Source organism: Halichoerus grypus, chromosome 7 (assembly GCF_964656455.1).
Source record: "Halichoerus grypus chromosome 7, mHalGry1.hap1.1, whole genome shotgun sequence".
NCBI classification, from domain to species: Eukaryota; Metazoa; Chordata; class Mammalia; order Carnivora; family Phocidae; genus Halichoerus; species Halichoerus grypus.
In genome coordinates, this window is record NC_135718.1 from 27,547,882 (window position 1) to 27,567,882 (window position 20,001).

General features: G+C 38.1%; 1 protein-coding gene across 5 annotated transcripts in view; it reads right to left on the reverse strand.

Moving 5' to 3' along the window:
- SLF2 (SMC5/6 complex localization factor 2) overlaps positions 1-17,582 on the reverse strand; it is a 53,381-nt gene extending 35,799 nt beyond the window's left edge. For 2 of the 5 annotated variants that reach the window (XR_013449641.1, XM_036065003.2), the window contains exons 1-8: positions 17,302-17,582; positions 14,692-14,735; positions 13,466-14,199; positions 11,871-11,928; positions 5,662-6,650; positions 4,612-4,682; positions 1,353-1,475; positions 674-841 (exon numbers count right to left, since the gene is read on the reverse strand). Coding sequence is in view for 3 of the 5 variants with exons in the window: in XM_036065003.2 (XP_035920896.1) it covers positions 674-841; positions 1,353-1,475; positions 4,612-4,682; positions 5,662-6,650; positions 11,871-11,928; positions 13,466-14,199; positions 14,692-14,735; positions 17,302-17,441 (2,327 nt within the window). In the remaining 2 variants the exon portion in view is untranslated. Of the gene's footprint in view, positions 1-673; positions 842-1,228; positions 1,254-1,352; positions 1,476-4,611; positions 4,683-5,146; positions 5,216-5,661; positions 6,651-11,870; positions 11,929-13,465; positions 14,200-14,691; positions 14,736-17,301 lie in introns of those variants that run through there. The other 3 variants (XM_036065005.2, XM_078077214.1, XM_036065007.2) reach the window with 3 other exon arrangements.
- Between the last annotated feature and the right edge of the window lie 2,419 nt (positions 17,583-20,001).

The window sequence follows — 20,001 nt, forward strand, 5'->3', positions numbered from 1 at the left end:
GTGATCTCTCTGCATCTGAGATAATCATGCACTGAGAGAAATTAGACCAATTTGGGCACTGTGGTATAGACTGCTAGTTGCCCATCCCAACATCTATTCTTGCCTTTCCTCTTGGCAACTGAACCCTGACTTTTAGCTGGGTACACTGGCTCTGCCTAAAATAAAAACCATTTCCCAGCCTTCCTTGTAACTAGGCGTGGTCATGTTTACTAAGTTCTATCCAACTAACCGTAAGTAGAAATGTGTGGGATTTCTGGGAATTTTAATGTAAAGGGCTGGAGTACCAGTAGCACCTGAAGCAACCAGGTGCTTAGATGGTGGAGAAGAAAGATTATATGGTGAAACACCAGCCCTGGACTTCCTACCTCTGAACTTCTTTCACATAAGAAAGAAATATACTTCTTATTTTAAGCCCCTATTATTTTGACAGTTGCTGTTAATATATGCTGATCTTAATCCTAACTAATAAAGGCATGTAATACGCCAAGCAACTATCTTACACTGCTTCCTATAATTAAATAATAAACACAAAAAGCAATAGTAATAAGAAGGATTAGAAAACTGGATAGGTCATAATAGAAATTAACCTTTTAGAAGACTATGTCAGTTAGAAATCTTTTAGAGTAATTTTTATATAGGAAAAAGCAAAACGTTTTTCTATTTTTCTACTTACTTAAGTATAAGCTTTTCTACAGCGCTCTGTCCTATAAAACCAGAGTCTCTTAAATCCAAGGTATACTGATTGAAAATTTTTCCGGAATTGAGGAAATTAAATATTTCTTCACCTGGGTGATGATCAGGAATAGCATCAATTGTAACTGAAAATTTCTTTAGAAATTCCCTGGAATAAAAAAAGTTATTGAATATCAAATAGTTATATTGCATATGATTTTGTGTTTAAAGGTTGGGCACAAAGAAAACTTTTCTTAGGACCAATGTTAACCCCAGATAAGAAGACTAGCATGAGAACATGTGTTTTGTTCCTCCCACTTTTTGCTAGTAGTTAGTCCAAAGCCACTAAATGGGTCTGTGTGAAAAGAAACAATAACCAGGAGGAAAAAGATGTAACTTGGCCTTAACATTTGTCCTTCAAATCCATCATACATGGATTAGAAAACCATCATAGATTACTCATAAAGTATATAACCATCAATGGTTCCTTTATTTCACAAGAACAAAATTAAAAAATATAAACTTAATAGGGTATACATTATGAAAAATGCTATACCTGTGCTCTTCTAAGAGGCCATCCTACTCGTAAAGTACATAACCGTCAATGGTTCATTTATTTCACAAGAACAAAATTTAAAAATATAAACTTAATAGGGTATACATTATGAAAAATGCTATACCTGTGCTCTTCTAAGAGGCCATCCTCATCATCTGTACTGTCTTGATCTCCAATTCTGATGGGGGATTTAATACCTCGGCCCTGCCTTATGTCTTCCTGTAGCTGCTTCTGCAGTTCATCTAGCCTGAGAATTACAAGAAATGTTACAGAAAATGGTTTACTCTAAAAATAATCTTTAGTTTAGGTCTAAAAGCAGCACCAAAAAACAAAACACCCCCCGCCCCAAAACTCAACCTCTTATTAATAAGTACCTTGTTATATGACAAACTTTGATGCACTACAGGTCAAATTATGTCTTCCCAAACATCATGATGTATAACAGACTTTTACCCAGCTACTGGTATGATATTAGAATAGTGTTCCTTCAGATAGAAGACTTGAATATTTCTTTATAGCTAGGACTTCAAGAATGATATCCAAATCATTTAGAGAAAGGGGAAGGAAAATGGCAAAGAATAATTTGATTATCCCCTTGAATCTTTAATGCTCATTTGACTTCCAGTAGACCAACAAACTGATGTTAATTAGTCTTTCTAGCACCAGTAGTCATTATCATTGTCATCATTATTATCATCACAATACCTAACACTGAGCCCTTACTATGGGACAGGCACTGTACTGAGAACTTTACGTATTAAATCTTTCAACCCTCACTAGAACCCCATGTAGTAGTTTATTATTACCCATTTTACACATGAGGAAACAAACATTAGGAATGCTAACTTGCTCAAGCTCACAATGCAAGGAGCTGGGATTCAAAGCCAGAGAGTCTAGCTCTGCAGTCCTTGCTTATACTGCTTGCCAAGATTAAGTTATTTTAACCAAGGTCCTTATTCCTAGCTCCAGCCCCACAGTAGATGAGTATAATACAACAGTAAGTGACTGGTAAATGTACTGCTCTACCAATACAGAAAAGAGTCAATCATCAGATCAAACTAGCATCTCTGCCTCTGGTCTGTGCAGTGTTCATTTCAAATAAACAACTTCAGATCTGACATTACAAATCACATGAATTCATGAAATGTTTAAAGAATTTTACAATAGAAACAATTTCTCTAAATTTAGAAAGGGGAACACTTCTAATTGTATTTCCTATGGTTAGCTAACTCATCTATCAAGTTTGAGACACATATATACCAACTTCACGTCAGTTGAGCTTTTTTTTTTTTTTAAAGATTTTATTTATTTATTTATTTATTTGAGAGAGCGAGAATGAGAGAGAGAGAGAAAGAGCACATGAGAGGGGGGAGGGTCAGAGGAAGAAGCAGACTCCCCGCTGAGCAGGGAGCCTGACGCAGGACTTGATCCCGGGGCTCCAGGATCATGACCTGAGCCGAAGGCAGTTGCTTAACTAACTGAGCCACCCAGGCGCCTAAGCTTCTTTTTTTCTTTTTTAAGATTTTATTATTTTTTATCTTATTTTTAAGATTTTATTATTTATTTGAGGTAGAGAGAGGAGACTCTCTGCTGAGCGGGGAGCCCAACATGGGGCCTGATCCAATCCCAAGACCCTGAGATCATGACCTAAGTCAAAGTCAGACGCTTAACCAACTAAGCCACCCAGGCGCCCCAAGTCAGTTGAGCTTTTAGTGAAGTTCTGTGGGCTAGTTTTGAGGATTTTCCTTAAATGAGGAAGATATTTTTCCCCTCATTAGCAAAAGTAGTTTACAACTAGTGACAAATTTTATCAGGTCCATTATGATCCTCAAACTTTTTGATTTCTGTGTGTGTGTGTGAGAGAGAGAGAGCCAGAGACAGAAAGAGAGAGAAACGTTAATTCTAAACTTCTTCCTCAAGAGTAACTTGATGTAGAAATACCATGTGTGGCTATGCTGGTTTCAGAATTTGGACTACGTGAATATAAGAATGTTTAAAAAAAATTCTACGCAAACAAAAAACCCCCAAACAACTCAATTAAAAAATGGGCAAGGGGCACCTGGATGGCTCAGTTGATTAAGCATCCGTCTTTGGCTCAGGTCATGATCCTGGGGTCCTAGGATTGAGCCCCACATCGGGGTCCCTGCTCAGCAGGGAGTCTGCTTCTCCTTCTCCCTCTGCCCCTTCCCCCTCTTGTGCTCTCTCTCAAATAAATCAATAAAATCTTAAAAAAAACATGTGCAAAGGATCTGAATAGACATTTCTCCAAGGAAGCTATACAAATGGCCAATAAGGACATGAAAAGATGCTCAACATCATTCGTTATTAGGAAAGTGAAAATCAAAACCATGAGGTACCACTTCATATTCATTAGGATGGCTATGATCAAAAAACCAGAAAATATCAAGTGTTGGTGAGGATGTGGAAAAACTGGAATCCTTGTGCTCTGCTGGTGGGAATGTAAAATGGTGCAGCCACTATGGAAAACAGTACAGCAGTTCCTCAAAATATGTATAGAATCACTGTATGGTCCAGGATTCCACTTCTGGGAATATACCAACCCAAAAGAATTGAGTGGGGACTTGAAGAGATATTTGTACACCCTTGTTCACAGCAGCAATACTTCCAATAGCCAAAAAATAGAAACAACACAAGTGTCCATCAAAGGATGAATGGATAAATAAAATGTGCTATATACATACAATGGAGTATTATTCAGCCTTAAAAGGGAAGGAAATTCTGACACATGCTACAACACGGACAAACCTTGAAGACACTACGCTCAGTAAAATAAGCCAGTATAAATGGACGAATACTGTATGATTTCATTTATATGAGGTACCTAGAATAGTTAATTTCATAGAGACAGAAAGGAGAAGGGTAGTTGCCAAGGGCTGGGGGAAGAGAAGGATGGGAAGTTATTATTTAATGAGTATGGAATTTCAGTTAGGGAAGCTGAAAAAAAGTTCTGAAGATGGATGGTGGTGGTGGTTGCACAACAAGGTGAACGTACTTAATGCCACTGAACTGCAAATTTAAAAATGATTAGAATGGTAAATTAAATTCTATATATTTTATCACAATTAAAAAATACACACAAAAAACTCTGCCCATACTTTTGATCAAGAATTTCAGCTACCAGTTAGATTCTGGTTGTGGTAAGCAGAAAGGAATTTGTATTATTACGGTAATGCAGTAAACCATAAAAACCTGATCTTCTGACCCTGCCTGTGAACGAGAATACTTTTTTTCTAACAAAGCTGACAATAAAACTAGCACAAAATGCATGCTAATTTCTCATAATTTTTAAAGGAAAATTAAAAGCCAGCCACACAAACAAGCAGTATGTTAAATTTAGCAAGGTAGTCATGATGCTAACTAACCTTTGAGTGTCTTCCATCTCCTTCACTAGACGTTCTAAAGTATTTGTGTATGTTCCACTATGAACATGTTCCTAAAACAAGAAGAAAATTTAGGAATACTTTATAACATATCTTAGTAGAAGAATTGGGATGTTCTAAGTTGTTCAGAGTACTAAAGAATATTTTCTATTTCAATAACCTAGGCCAGGAGGATACCTTTCTTAGAGAATTTTCACCATCATGCTTTAAATCTAGTATTTTGTACTGCAGGCAATTTGATTTTACCATTTATTAGGAAAGGCACTACTTATAAAACCCTGCCAGCCTTAGGAACTGACTGCAAACACCCAAGGGCTCCATGGCTACCCTGTCTTTATTTTTAAATTCTATTTTAATGGAATCAAACTAATTTTTAGGTGTTACCATGGAACATTAACACCTTCCCCACCAAATTTTACAGACATATTAGAATTTAATGCAGCTTATTCCCAAGATAGAATGAAGCACTTTATAAATAAAATTGCACACCACAATTAACAACATTTCTACACTCTACCTTCATTTACAGCAGTGGTCTCCAAAGCAGGGGGTGTGCAAGGTGATCCATTGGGGTGCAGGAAGAAAATAATAGAACTTCTATTTATATGGAACTTCTATAGAAACTCCAGTAGAACTTAGTCTATAGTAACTTCTATATAACTTCTAATGGAAAATACTTTTTTCTTCTTCCTTTTAAATTCTGTTTTTGCATATGCTTTAGAAAGTACACAGTAGTATAGTGGTACATGTATATAATCTACAAGTATACATATATATTGGAGTACATGCTTAAAAATTTTTTACTAATAGAAGTGTGTGTGATCAAAAAAGTTTGGAGACCACTGATTTACAGTAATAAAACTAAAGATATGGGAAATCCATTAACCAAACAAGAACTATACCAGTTTCAGTCCAATTATGAATCATAACAAATACTAAGTTTTCAAATAAGTTCTAGCAATTTATCCCTCTTTCACTGATCAATCCATCTTTCCCTCTTCAAGTAAAGATAAATGTCACAGCACTACTTACTGTATAGTCTGATGACTGAGATCTAAGCCCCTTGGAAAGAGCAGGAGGCTTTCCTGTAGTTGCAGGAGTCTGATTGAAGTTCAAAGCCATTATTTCTTCCAGTGATTTTAATGTTTCCTCTTCCTCATCACTGTCTAGGTTGTAACCTAAACTTTCTTCATCACTATCAAAATCACCCCTTAGTTTTCTTTTCAGTGCATTGCTACCTGCATTGGAATTTCCTGAACTCTCTTTATCTGAAGGGGCTTTATCTGAAGGTGCTGTAGGGCCTGGGATACATGGCACAACTTCCAAAGCAGCTGGGGGAGACTTTGTAGGAGTGCCATATTCTGAACGCAAAGATCCCCCAGAAATTTTCCCTGAAGATACATTAGAATCAGCTTTATCAGTCTTTGCCTTGTGTTCCTTGTGTTTGGAGGACTCTGTAGAATGCCCAGAACATTCTTTAGATGAGGAACGCTCTTTTTCTTTTTTAGGAACTGGAAGAGTGCAATTTTTAGCATTTAATGGTACCCGGGAGGAACCAGCACTTGGAACATGGGAAAGTAAAGGTAGAAGTTTTGTTTCCTTTGATGCCACAGAGCTAGCAGTTTTATTTTTCTGAAGATTGCTAGCTTTTTTAACTGCAGACTTTTCCTGAGGTAAAGATAAGTGGGGTTTCTGCATCTTAGTCTCTTTGGTACTTGCCACACGGATTTGGTCACTATTCCTGGAAGAATGGTGGCCAGAATTTGAAGGTGCCAAGCCTCCAGAGGAGCGATCAATTTCTTCACTGGGTTCCTTGGATATATCTTCCAAGCGCAATACATCCCCAGGTGTCTTCAGTGCAATATGTTTTATAAATTTCTCTCTCTGATGTGGTCCGTCAGGACGCTTCTCAAGGAAGGACTCTTTTACTTTTGGCATTATAGATTCTCTTGTGCTTTTCAGATCTGAGTCCACAGAGTTCCTTTTTCTTTTGTCAGGGAACTTATTCTGCTTAGACCCTGCTAAAATTTAATTTTTGCCAGATTAGTGAAAAATATATTTTCCTATCTTAGTAAAGTTTATTCAGTGAGTGTCTAGAACACTATGACAAAATGTTTAAATTGTAAACGTTTAAAGGGAAAAATGAAGGGGGGGGAATCGGAGGGGGAGACGAACCATGAGAGACTATGGACTCTGAGAAACAAACTGAGGGTTCTAGAGGGGAGGGGGGTGGGGGGATGGGTTAGCCTGGTGATGGGTATTAAAGAGGCCATGTATCGAATGGAGCACTGGGTGTTATACGCAAACAATGAGTCATGGAACACTACATCAAAAACTAATGATGTAATGTATGGTGATTAACATAATAAAGTAAAATTAAAAAAAAAAGAAAAAATAAATTGTAAAAGTTTAGGCTGAGATCATTCAATATATGTGGGATAAGGAAAAAGAGGTAATACTACCATTTATTTATTAACTAATAAAATACTGGTGTCCAAATTTAAAGCTAATGACAATGCTCATTTTCATTCTAAAGCTGTTAAAAGTTTACTACCAAAACAAAATTCAAGGTATTGCTCCCCAAAACACAAAAGCTGCATATCTGTTATCATGGAAGGCAATTCCCTCAAAGTTCATATATTCTTTCTTAGACCAAGGACTATCTGATTCCAAAAATGTAATACTTCTACATCTAAATTTATAGCACCTTAAAATATATATACGATAACTAGTTGAAGGCAGATATATTTTAATTTCTCAATTAAGAAAATCCACCCAAGTCTTTCTCCCCAGTGTTTAATTGTTTATTCCTTCCTGTGTATCCGTCTAGTCTTTAGCTGTGTTATGAGCTGTGGTTGAATTGTGGCTCCTAACTCCCAGAATCTCAGAATGCGACTTTAATAAGAAATAGGGTCTTTACAGGGGTAGTCAAGTTAAAATAAAGTCATTAAGGTGGGTCCTAATAAAGTTATGACTGGTGTCCTCAGAAAAAGGGGATATCTGCAGTCTTGAGGTCTTTTATCTTTTTTTACACTATCATGTCATGAATTCACAGGGAATGTACTACAGCAACTCAGGCTCCTTTCCATTGGTTCTCACAAAATGTACTTCTCTGGGTGGAGCAGGCTGGCATTTTAGTTGAACCTAAATACCTTTCTCTTTGGCTTCCTTCAAAAGGGGAAATTTGGACATAAGAGACAGACTTGAAGAGGGAAGATGACGTGAAAACACACAAGGAAGGGGTGCCTGGGTGGCTCAGTTGGTTAAGCATCTGCCTTTGGCTCAGGTCATGAGCTCAGGGTCCTGGAACTGAGCCCCGAGTTGGGCTCCCTGCTCAGTGGAAGTCTGCTTCTCCCTCTCTCTCTCTGCCCCTCCCCCCGCTTGTGTGCGCACACTCTCTCTCAAATAAATAAATAAATAAAATCTTAAGAATTGTTGAGAGAGAGCATGGCTCTGCTGATAACCTTAATTTTGGATTTCTAGCTTCTAGAATCATGAGAAAATAAATTACTATTGTTTTAAGCCACCTAGGTTTAGGAGCTCCATACAGGAGAACTTTAATAAACCACGTATATTTGAGTTAACCAGGTTTAAAAAATTTCTTATTGTGTTTAAAAATGTGATGTATCATTAATTAAAACCCACTAATCATTAAATATTACTATTTATATAATCAGTATTCCCCAAATCAAGTTTCTCTCTGCATATGGGCAGATGTCCTCAAATCCTTAACAATTTGATTAAAACAACAACAAAATAACTCAAGAGGTAAGCAACTTTTTGGATAGCTTGATCAGAACATAATCTAAAAAATTCCATTTATAAACATGAAAAATCAATAAACAAATGCCTCTATCGCCATTTTTCTACAGATAGCTCCTATTACCTGAAGAAATCATTCCATGCCCACTCACTCTGCTGGGGTTAAATGTCTTGTAAAAAAGGACAGGGGTCCTTTACAGTATAAGATGAGAAATCAAGTAACTAAGAAAAAGACTTGGGGTGGACTTACACTGATTATTTTAAATTTAGGGTTTCAAAAAAGACAGCTACAGAGCTGCCAGTTTGAGTTCTGTTCCATTTCCTAGAGAAGTTAATTTATATACAGCTAGACATGAGGAGAAATTTCTGATTTGTTCAGGTCTTTAATTACGGAACAGGAGGAGAGAAAACTTGTTTATGGGCAAGGTTTAGGAAAAATCAGCTTATTAAGAGCTTTTGACATCTAGAATTAGAGGAGGTTGAAATGGTACTGTGGGGCAGCTCCCCTTTTGCAAGCTCTCTAAAGCAGTGGGTTAACTGAAGAATTATTTTTGCACTGCTTGTACAAACTGTAGACTGTTTAAGAACATTTCAAATATCTGTTAATATATAAAACAGGTAAGACAAGAGATTTAATTTGTAAATAGAAAAAAAGTAAAAATCCAACTGTCCATTAATAGGAGACTGGTTAGGGGCACCTGGGTGGCTCAGTTGGTTAAGTGGCTGCCTTCGGCTAAGGTCATGATCCCAGGGTCCTGGGATCGAGTCCCACATCGGGCTCCCTGCTCTTCGGGGAGGCTGCTTCTCCCCTGCCTGCTGCTACCCCTGCTTGTGCTTGCCCTCTCCCTCTCCCTCACTCTCTCCCGCCCCCCATGTCAAATAAATAAATAAAATCTTAAAAAAAAAAAAAAGAAAAAAAAATAGGAGATTGGTTACTAATAAATTATAGAATAAACAAGGGATGGATTAATTTGGACCTCAGAATGCAGCCCAAGGACAGGATTCTGGAAGACTAAAGAGCTAAATGACTTTATCAACATTTCTGAAATCCTCTAACTTGTGTGTGATTATGTACATCACGATCACAACTGAGAAGTATAATAGCAGTAATATGAACAAGACAGTATATTTGGATTATTAAGATCTATTCACTATCAGATAAAGATAAGCATTCTTCAGGTTATCTAGTGAAAAAGCCCCTTATGTCCTTTATATTCTGTTGACAGTGAAATGCAGCACAAATGTGTATTTATTAAAAAGTACAATACCATAACTAAAAATGATTATGAAACATGCAAAAATATTAGAAATAAAAATATAAGTGAATCTTAAATCTGCTTATGAAAATATGCAGAAAGCATCTTTTTATTTTTTTCATATTTATTTCACATTTGATCTGTAAACTTTTATTAAAAAAAAATCCACTGTCATTAGCAACGTGTGCTGCCATTAGTTTGTCTTTAGTGAAACAAGAGCGCAGGCCTTAAAGAGTCTCTGTCTAAAACGTGTAGAAACTCCGATGTAAACACGAGGTGTCCGCCCTCTTCCCTTGATTTTGGGAGTTCATCAATGACATGATCTCAACCAGAAAAGCAGGGGGGAAAGGACAACACTTTGATACCTAAGAGCTCCCGGGACAGGAAGCGTCTTTTTCTTTTAAAGATTTTATTTATTTATTTGAGAGAGAGAAAAAGCACAAGAGAGGGGAGGGTCAGGGGGAGAAGCAGACTAAGCAGGGAGCCGGATTCGGATTCGATCCTGGGACTCCAGGATCATGATCTGAGCCAAGGTAGATGCTTAACTGATTGAGCCACCCAGGCACCCAGAAAGCATCTTTTTCAAACACTGTTCAAAAACTGCAATATGTGGAACTATATAAATGAAACTACATTACAGTCACCACTGATGAAATCTGCAAACCTATGAACTGAAGAGAATTCTCTTAGTCATTACTAGAGAAAAAAAAAAAGCTGAAGAGCTTGGTGGCAACACCACCACCAGCAGCCCTTTATACCGGCAGAGCAAAATATTTTATACTAAAAATACTTTGTTCCTCCATTCACCTCACTGCAAATCACTTATTACTACAAATGTGTAATACAGTGAGTACAGGAACAACCTCCTGGCTGAGAAATTATTGTTGTTGTATTTCGTGATGTCAAAATGCAATGAAATTTGATCACTAAAATCAACAACACTGTAAAAATTAAATAAAAATTTTAAAAACCACATAAAACTTCAAATTTATTCCTGTATCTAGAAGCTCCCTCTATGATGGTAATTATGGTTTCAGCCTTGGCTAAACATTGATTTTAACACTTGAGATCACCTGGTCAAAATGTACTGCACCTCTAGAATATATAAAAAATAGAGTCTTACATGAAACCTGAAGAACAAGGAGTCACATCTGTCTCTCTGTACCACTGTTTTTTCATCTTTAAAAGTAATCATCTTATGAGGATGTGAAGATCAAATGAATTAAAAGCACAAAGAACAGGGCATGGCACACAGTAACTGTTCAATAAACGCTGGCTATTATTGTTATGTCCACTGTATCTTACTGAGTGTGGAAATCTGTAAAATCCATTTTTCAAAGTTTGCAGTCATGGCAGAAAAAAATCTGATACACTGGACTATTAACAGCTGTTATTTCTGGGAACCTTTCATTTTCTGTGTTATGAATTTCTGCATTGTTTGACTTTTACACTGTTCTATTTTCTAGTTAAGAAAAGATAAAGATATTTTAAGAATTACTGAATTAACAGTAGCTATTTGTTATTATGTATTTCCTCAACCAATAGATACTAAAAGTACAAATTAATATCATGTAGGTGTCCTCAGAAATTTGATATTAAAAAGGTTATCTTTGTACTTGAAATATTAGGAAACACTGTTTTGGATCATGATAACAGTTTCAACCTTATACAAAGCATCTATAATACCGAGATCTCAGATGGTCCACAATTCCAATAATATAAGATTATGCTTCTTATTGTAGCCAAGATTCAGCAGTAGAACACTGAATACCAAAATGAGAAACATGTTGCTAGGAACTCTTGAAAGAGGCAAAAAAGTCAAGATAAACCACAGGTTATACATACTAATTCAAGTACTATTCTTTTAAAATATAATTTAACCAAACTCTTAACTGATCTGAGACATTCAATTTCCCTCTAGGAAGGAAATTGAATATTTAAACCAATTTGTTTTAAAAAAGTGCCACCTAATGGGGCACCTGGGTGGCTCAGTCGTTAAGTGTCTGCCTTTGGCTTAGGTCATGATTCGAGGGTCCTGGGATCGAGCCCTGCATTGGGCTCCCTGCTCAGTGGGAAGCCTGCTTCTCCCTCTCCCACTCCCACTGCGTGTGTTCCCTCTCTCACTGTGTCTCTCTCTGTCAAATAAATAAAATCTTTAAAAAAAAAAAAGTGCCACTGAGGTACAATTTTATTTAAAAATTAATAAATTAATTTTGATTCTACCTGAAGCAGGTTCCCATGAATCAGAAGAGGATCTTTTCCTTGAGAAATGTCCATTTTCCTATTAGCAAAATGAGAAAAAGTTAATTAGGAATTGGGGCCAGTAAAGAATGTAAACTTTTCTTTATAACATTTAAACACAGATTTCTAGACCAATTAAAGCAAGCACTTATATTTGGAGAGAAATTCAAACTTCTATAATAAAACATTTTAAACTCTTTAAGTTTTATAAAAATGAAAGGCATTTGTATCATAAAATGTAAAAATGTCGTAAAAATAAAAGCCAGTTTTCATAATGCAAATTTAGAGCTAAAGATTAAGCACTGCATCATTATTTTGAAAAAGAAATAGTAAGCCTAATATTTGCCAATTAAATGGACATAACTCAGGGGCGCCCGGGTGGCTCAGTCAGTTAAGTGCCTGACTTTGGTTCAGGTCATGATCTCAGGGTCCTGGGATCCAGCCGTACCCGGCTCCCCACTGAGTGGGGAGTCTGCCTATCACTGCCCCCCCTCCCCCACTTGTGCTTTCTCTAATAAATAAAATCTCTAAAAAAAAAAAAATGGACATAACAGACTCTTCAATACTTCAGTTCAAGTATTGATGTACAACCAAACACTAAAATCTTGTAAGAATGGACCAAATGTTACTAACTTCTATTGACTGTTAGCAAATCTCATTGGTAAAGACACCAAACTCCTTTCAAACAAACCCTAGAGTTTACAAACACATCTTCTAACAATATACAAGGCAACACTCTCCATTTCCTCCTAAAATGTCATAGTTTGGTTTACTTTTTTGGTCTACCTGGCTTTAAAATCTCATAGCATCTTATCAACATAGCCCTTTCTTGATATCTGATCTTGCTTTATTTGCTCTGTATGTAGAAAAGTTCTTTGAAACAGAGGTACTTGTCTTTCTAGGGGAGAGGGTCAGCTTTTATGCTAATCTAGGTTTGGTCTATTCTCAAGGGAGAATATGAAGTTAGTATGTATCTGGATAGCTTTCTAAGTATTATCTAAGTTGTCTAAGACCCATTCTCAAAATTATTTAGGACTCATATAATCTAAACCAGTCAGTCTCAAAACTTTAAAGTATATCAGAATCATCTGGAAGGCTTGTTAATTGCAGATTGCTGGTCTTACCTCTAATTTCTGGTTCAGTGAGTCTGGGGCGGGGCCTGAGAATTTGCATTTCTAAGTTCCCAGGTGATGCTGATGTTGTTAGTCTAGGGACCACATTTTGAGAATCGCTGTTCTAGAACATTTCTTCCTGTTTTAGATTTTTCCATTCCTTAAGTATCTCCCTTCAGCACAGCCTAATTTAAAAATGACTATACTTGCCTAAAAAAAGAATGCTTACTTTCTTGATTAAGAAAGGTCTTTGTTCATGGTCTGAAAAAATTAAGGGCAAGAAACATTACTTTACTGAATCCTACAGTCAGAAGAAATGTAATGAAATTAGGTTTTAAACAAACTGTGTATCAGTATTTCCTTAACAAAAGATACCAATATGATGCTAATAGTTATTAAATATTTTTAGATTTAGCATGTTAAATAAAGCAGTAGCCAGGCTAATCCAGTAATTATTACACATACCAGGTTTGAAAGATTACTCTTTCCAGGTGTGACGTCATTCTGTTTACTTTGTTCCTGCCTTGGTTTACATTTTCTTTCTATACTAGAGGATTTTAAGGAAAGACTGCTTGCTTCTGAGAAAGAATTTTCCGAGTTGATTCTCTGCTCCATCTGCTCCCTTCTCAACTTCTTTAGTTCTCTTTCTCTGCAGTAAGAAGCTAATGACAACTGGAATTTAGCCCCCAGTGGACTTTCTCCTGGGTGGTGCCTGGATAGGCTGCTCCTGCTGCTAAGACTTCTAGAGCTGTTCCTGAAGATGTCAGTTTCTGTCACTGTGGCCTGCTTTTTGGAATCTGCACTGGTCTTGTCTCGATCTCTATCATTCTTCTCCCTGCTATTTTCATGAATGAACAGTGACTTCCTTCTCTCTGGAGATCGATGTTTTTTCTTCAGTGCCTTCATCTCCTTTGACAAGCAATATGGAGGAACATAGACTTTTGCAACTGCCTTTGGATATTTGGTGGCTATTGACACACAAGGCCGACGTGACTCATGCATACCACGATCTTTATGGTGCTCTTTTACACCTTTCATGAAAGCCTCTAAAATAGTGCTCTTTTCTGATGGCACCCTTTTGGGTTTAGATTTTTTTGGTGAGGATAGTTTCCTTTCAAACTGCTCTGTCCCAGTGATGGACAATCCACTTCCTCCATATTTGATGTCTGATTTTTGTGGAGAATCCAACATACGTCTGTCTAAATAGCCAATTAAAACACAAATTGCATGTTATTAAAAATAACACAAACTATTACATTTTGTATATTTATTTAAATTAATAATACTTAAAATACTAAGCTATCACAAGAATTTTCAAATCAATATTTAGATGATGATACATATTTCATGGGGGGGAATTAAGACATGATTTATTTAATAGCCTTACTTTCATAAAGCTCCCTTTTGCTACATCTTGTAAGCTCATATGGCTCCATTTATAAAATGTTACTGTACTAGAGAATCAAAATAGTATGCAGTATGAACATTATTGACTGAATATTTTAAATGTAAGAAAATAATAGCAAAAAGTTTCATGATGTTTAGAACTTATCTTTGTAAAAAACACTGCATCTTCATTATATTCTCAATTTGAACATTATGCTTAATCAAGTAAGAGCTTAGAGAAATTTATTGAATCCATCTCCCTCCTCAAAAGATCCTGCAAAAAAATGCATTAATAGTATACATACCTTGTTTTGAAGCTGGTTTGAAGAAATCTATAATTGACTGCTTCCTGAAAATAAAAGCATAACTAATATGGTATCACACAAGCAAACGTTAAAACCTCAATAATTCAGATTAAGGGGAGAATACTAGATTTATAGGATATAGACTGGATTTCACTACCTGGTTTAATCACGTTCTGACAATGGCAATAATGCCTTGCTAAGCTGATTATAAAAAACTGAAAATATAATTTACCATTTCCTGTAGGAGCAAATTTATAAAAGCACAACTGAGGTTTATATAATCTATAGTACTAAAATGATAAGACTGGAGTACAGATCCAGGGAATTGACAGTGTGCTTCCTAGGAAAAGCTTACTGCTACGTGAAGGGATCTGATCCTATTGCTTGGTATCTCCAGTGACTGGTACAAAATAATGCTCAATAGATGTTTGCTGAATGAATAATGGAGATTACAAAAACTGAGTAAAACCTGAATAGACTCATAGCAAGAGTAGATGGTAGAATGGCATATCAGTGATTGGGCCCAGCTGGGGAGGCAGCTGAGTTGAAGGGCATGCTGGCCATAAGGCAGAAAGGATCAAGTGCCAAGCTTATACTACCTTCTTTATATACTACAGTAAGATGTTAATCTAAGTAACAGCAGAAATTAGAATGATCTTCACAACTAGTGTTTCAAAATCTTAATTTTTACCTAAAAACTCTTCAGATATTTACAAAAATAACACATTGCCTGGGGAAAACACGAAACACGAGAAAAGGAAGAAAGTGAACAATTACAAAAACCAAATTGTTTTAATTTTTAAGGATTTCTGCGCCTTTCTGCACAGTAACACAAAGTGAACCATATTACCAGAATTTGTATTCGGATTGATGTATTTAGAGTTATCTGTCAGCTGCATAAAGAGAAATGTCATCATATGTAGAGCAAAAAATTAACTTCCTGGCAAAATTCTGCTAAAACATATTCATTTCACTGAAAGAGAAGCAGTACACTCAGTTTCCCTAAACATTTATTCATTATGAGGTTGGAATGCTCAGAGAAAACTTGAACAATCCAAGTCCCTCGTACGCTTCACAGGTCACGTTCGAAGAGCAACACCCGTCTTTAATGGTTTACTGAGAGTCTACAATGTTTATAAAATGTTGGTAGAAAAGCTAACTGGTTATGAAATGAATATGAGTGACAGACTAAGAAATAATTTATGCATTTGTTTTCATAAAACATAAAAAATTCCACAGGAGAATAAACGAAGAAATATCAGAGGTTCTGCAAATCGGGAAAGGATGATGCCCTCTGTTACTAGTTGAGGAGAGATGGGAAAGGATTAAGCAGCAGCTAATTCAAAACAATACTAAATATGCCTTTACATTAATTACTAAAAGTAACATTATATCTTTCCTAAAATATTAGATCCCAGGCTCCTTTTCGAGTAATACACCAGAGGGAAAAATGGTTTTGGGTAAAACATACAAGAAATCTGTAAAATAACCATGAATGTAACTTTCAAGTAGGAACAGTTCTCTAATTTTATATGCACAGAAATGTCCATTAGTTATTTATAACTAGCTTTTAAAAATTATAACAGCTCACAAGCCCTTATCTGAAATTTTTGGGGTCAAATGTGTTTTTGAATTTTGAATTTACTGGATTTTAGAACGGGGGTAACTTGGATGCATTACATAAAGTCCCCCAGTGGGGTCTGACACTGCACCCCGGAAGCAAACACACCAGTATTTCTCCAGCAAAGCTTACAAATACTCACACTTAATGCCATAAAGCCCATAAATAGCCTTCCATTAGTTCTAGTCAGGTTTGGCTGCCAAGTCAGAGGTGGTGCCAAACTTACTGAAAACTTTTGATTTTCATAGCATTCTGGCTTTCACAATTAAGATAAGGGATTGTGGACCTGTACCACATTAGAAGATAAACTTACTGTTAAACTTGTTACAAGCTTTTTAAAACTTAAAATAAAAAAGACAGTACCAAGTGCGTAGAGAATTTAAACATGTTTTATTGTCAGAGGATGTCAAAACTCCCCCATCTTATTACATAGCTCCCACAAAATCTTCACAAGAAACCTAGCCTGGAGAGGCGGAAAGTTACTGAAGGAAAAAACATATCACATTCCAAATCTGCATGTCAAGTATCAATTATCGTGCATACTGGACTATAAAGTAATTCGTGGAAAGGTTTTCCTCGTCACGTCGTACATAATTTCACCCACAATTGAGAAAAGATTTATACTGTTAAGCTACTACGATCAGTAGAACTGCAACGTACAAAAAAACCACCTAAATATGCACTAAGCAGGCAGGGCCCCGGGTCCAGCTATCGTAAAAGACAAAAATCACGGTCTACCTAAGGCGGGTTCTCCGTAGCCACCCAAGCTGTGTGGTCACTAGACCGAGAACTGCGTCCCAACTACAGAAAAGGAAACTCGAAGTCCCAGAAGCCCCCGCGCGGAGGCGGGGCAGGGGTTTGCCAGGCCCCGGAAAGCCGAGGCCTGAGCTCGCGGAGGATGGCGGGAACCGAAAGAGCGGGCGTCCGCAGTCCTCCCTCATACCCTTGCCCCCGCGACCCGGCCCCTTCTCCAGCCCTCTGCACGGTACCTGTCCCCAGGACTCTTTGTTCTCTTTCCCGCTGCAGCAGGGGCGGTACTACCGGGTCTCAGATGGCAGCGCGGGGGCGACGACCCCGGGGCTGGGGATGAGGGGAAACCTGGCCTAGCGGGCATGCAGCGCCTTGTCATGTCGGCGCCGCTGGCGACGGCGGCATGAGCTGTGGCTGGAGAAGTTGGGTGCGTGGTTGCCGTCTTGCTGCTGGGACTCGGGGAGGCTGTCGGAGCGGAGTTGGGCGGCACCCCCTTCCCTCTTCATGGCGGTTCTCTCTCTTCGGAAGTGACTCCTGTATGAGCGGGAAGGAACCTGAGGACCAACAGGGGGCGGGTCTTACTTGAAGGGTCGCACTCTGACTGGCTGGCACGGCGGTCATTTCAGTAGTGGCGCAATAGAAAGCCGCAGCCTCTCAGGAGAAGGCGGGGTTTCGAGAAGGGGGAGGGGAGTAGGAAAACTGCCCCCCCCGTCACGTGCGCGGTTGTGGGGGGAGCGCACCGTCGCATCCGGGCCGCGTCGGCCTTGGCAGGCACGCGGGGGCGGACAGGCGCGGGCCGCTGCGGGTGCTGCGGCAGCTGGCGACAGCCGCCTGCTCGAGGGCGAGGGACGACGAGGTTTGCAGAAGCAAACCCGAGCCCGGCAGCTGCCCTCAGTGAGGATGGCCAACGGTTCGGCTTCCCGTGTCATACAATTGTGCCTCAGAAATCCCCAGCTGTTCATTACATCGTCTCTTTAACATCTTAGGCCAAAGTGCCCTAATGCTGTCACCATTTCCTTGGTAATCTGCACAACCCAATCTGAAGACTTGTCCGTTCTGTGAGAGTTCTTGTTAAGTATTGTGGATGCCTTTTCTCTTTTTTTAAGAAAGAAAAAAAAAACCCCACAGAAATAAAGGCTGTTTTTATTCCGCAGAAGCATTTTGTTTCTCAGCTGTTGAAATGAGTTATCCATGAAGTCTCTGCAGCCAGATTCCTTGGAGATTTTTGGAAGGAACACAGGGTCAGCTTTCAATTACCCATGTTAAGTGTGGACAGCATAGATTAGTGAAAGCTGCCAGCACTCTCCAGTCCTTCTTTGTAAGGGGCTTGTGTGTTGGAGGCTGTTAGCCAGGGTTTTCCTCGCAAACTGAGACTGGTCAGAATATCTCTGAGCCTCAGTTTCCACATCTATAAAATGCTATTCTATTTTTCTGGGAAACTGTAAACTATAAAAGTGATAAGCAGTGTAAACTTAACAGTTCAGAGTCTCTCGTGTAATAAGTACTGAGCAAATTAGTGTTCCCTTTCCTTTGCTCTTTAGACATACTCTTACACTCTAATTTACTACAAAATCTTCCAGAGATACCTCAGATACTGTCTGACATATATGCAGACATATGTTGTATGTAATATATTAATAGTTTTCACGTACATTATATGTGATATCTTCAGGATGTCCAAGCTTTAATTGTCAGGCCTGTTCAATCATTTGGGTGGAACAAAATCTTAAAACACAAAAGAATTTAGGCAGGTATTTAAAGTCTATCGTGCTGAGGGGCGCCTGGGTGGCTCAGTTGTTAAGCGCCTGCCTTCGGCTCAGTTCATGTTCCCAGCGTCCTAGGATCAAGCCCCCCACATAGGGCTCCTTGCTCAGTGGGGAGCCTGCTTCTCCCTCTCCCTCTGCCTGCTGCTCCCCCTGATTGTGCTCTCTCTGTCAAATAAATAAATAAAATCTTTTAAAAAAAATAAAGTTTATTGTACTGAGATTTGACTGGTTCTGTAGCTAAGCAAGGCTGACTGACCGGAAGTTCACTTCTTTTCCCTCCTGGTTAGCCCTTAGGAGGAAGAATTAATGAGGAGTAAAAGTGGCCCACAAGGTTGCAAAGCATAGGGTAAAAGATAAACAGTGAATGTACGATCTGTCATACAACCCAAAAAGCATATATATGCAGCTAATATACTAGGTAGCAAGAAAGGAAATACTATGGGGCTCCTGGGTGGCTCAGTTGCTTAAACGACTGCCTTCAGCTCAGGTCATGATCCCAGGGTCCCGGGATCGAGCCCCACATCGGGCTCCCTGCTCAGCGGGAAGCCTGCTTCTCCCTCTCCCACTCCCCCTGCTTGTGTTCCCTCTCTCACTGTCTGTCTCTGTCAGCTCACTGTCTGTCTCTGTCAGATAAATAAATGAAATCTTTAAAAAAAAAAAAAGAAAGGAAATACTAAAATAAGGGGCATTTTTTCTGCTAATAGCGAGAAGTTATACGTAGCATCATTCTCTACCTAACAAAGAATACAATAGATGCTTGAAATGTGTTGAATGAATAATGATTTACACATTTGTTTATTTGGGGCTTTTTACATGTATTATTTCCTATTTTGTATTAGTGCTTTCTCTTGGGTGTTTTTACACTAGTAAATTCTTGCTTCTATAATGGCACATCTACAAAACATTTAATCTGATTCGTTTCACTGCATGCTCGGTCCATAATAAAGAGCGATGCATAAAAACAACATTCTACATGATCAATCAGTTGCTTTTCTTGGATTATAATATTTGAATCATCTGGCCTCCAAGGTATCACTTTAAAGTCTGTACTCATGCTACCAAACAATAGTTTTCACATTTTCTTAATCTGAGCAACAGATTATAGAGTTAAGTGAGGCAAGAAATCCCTTGATCAATAAATGGAGATGGAGTCATAATGAAAACACAATTTAA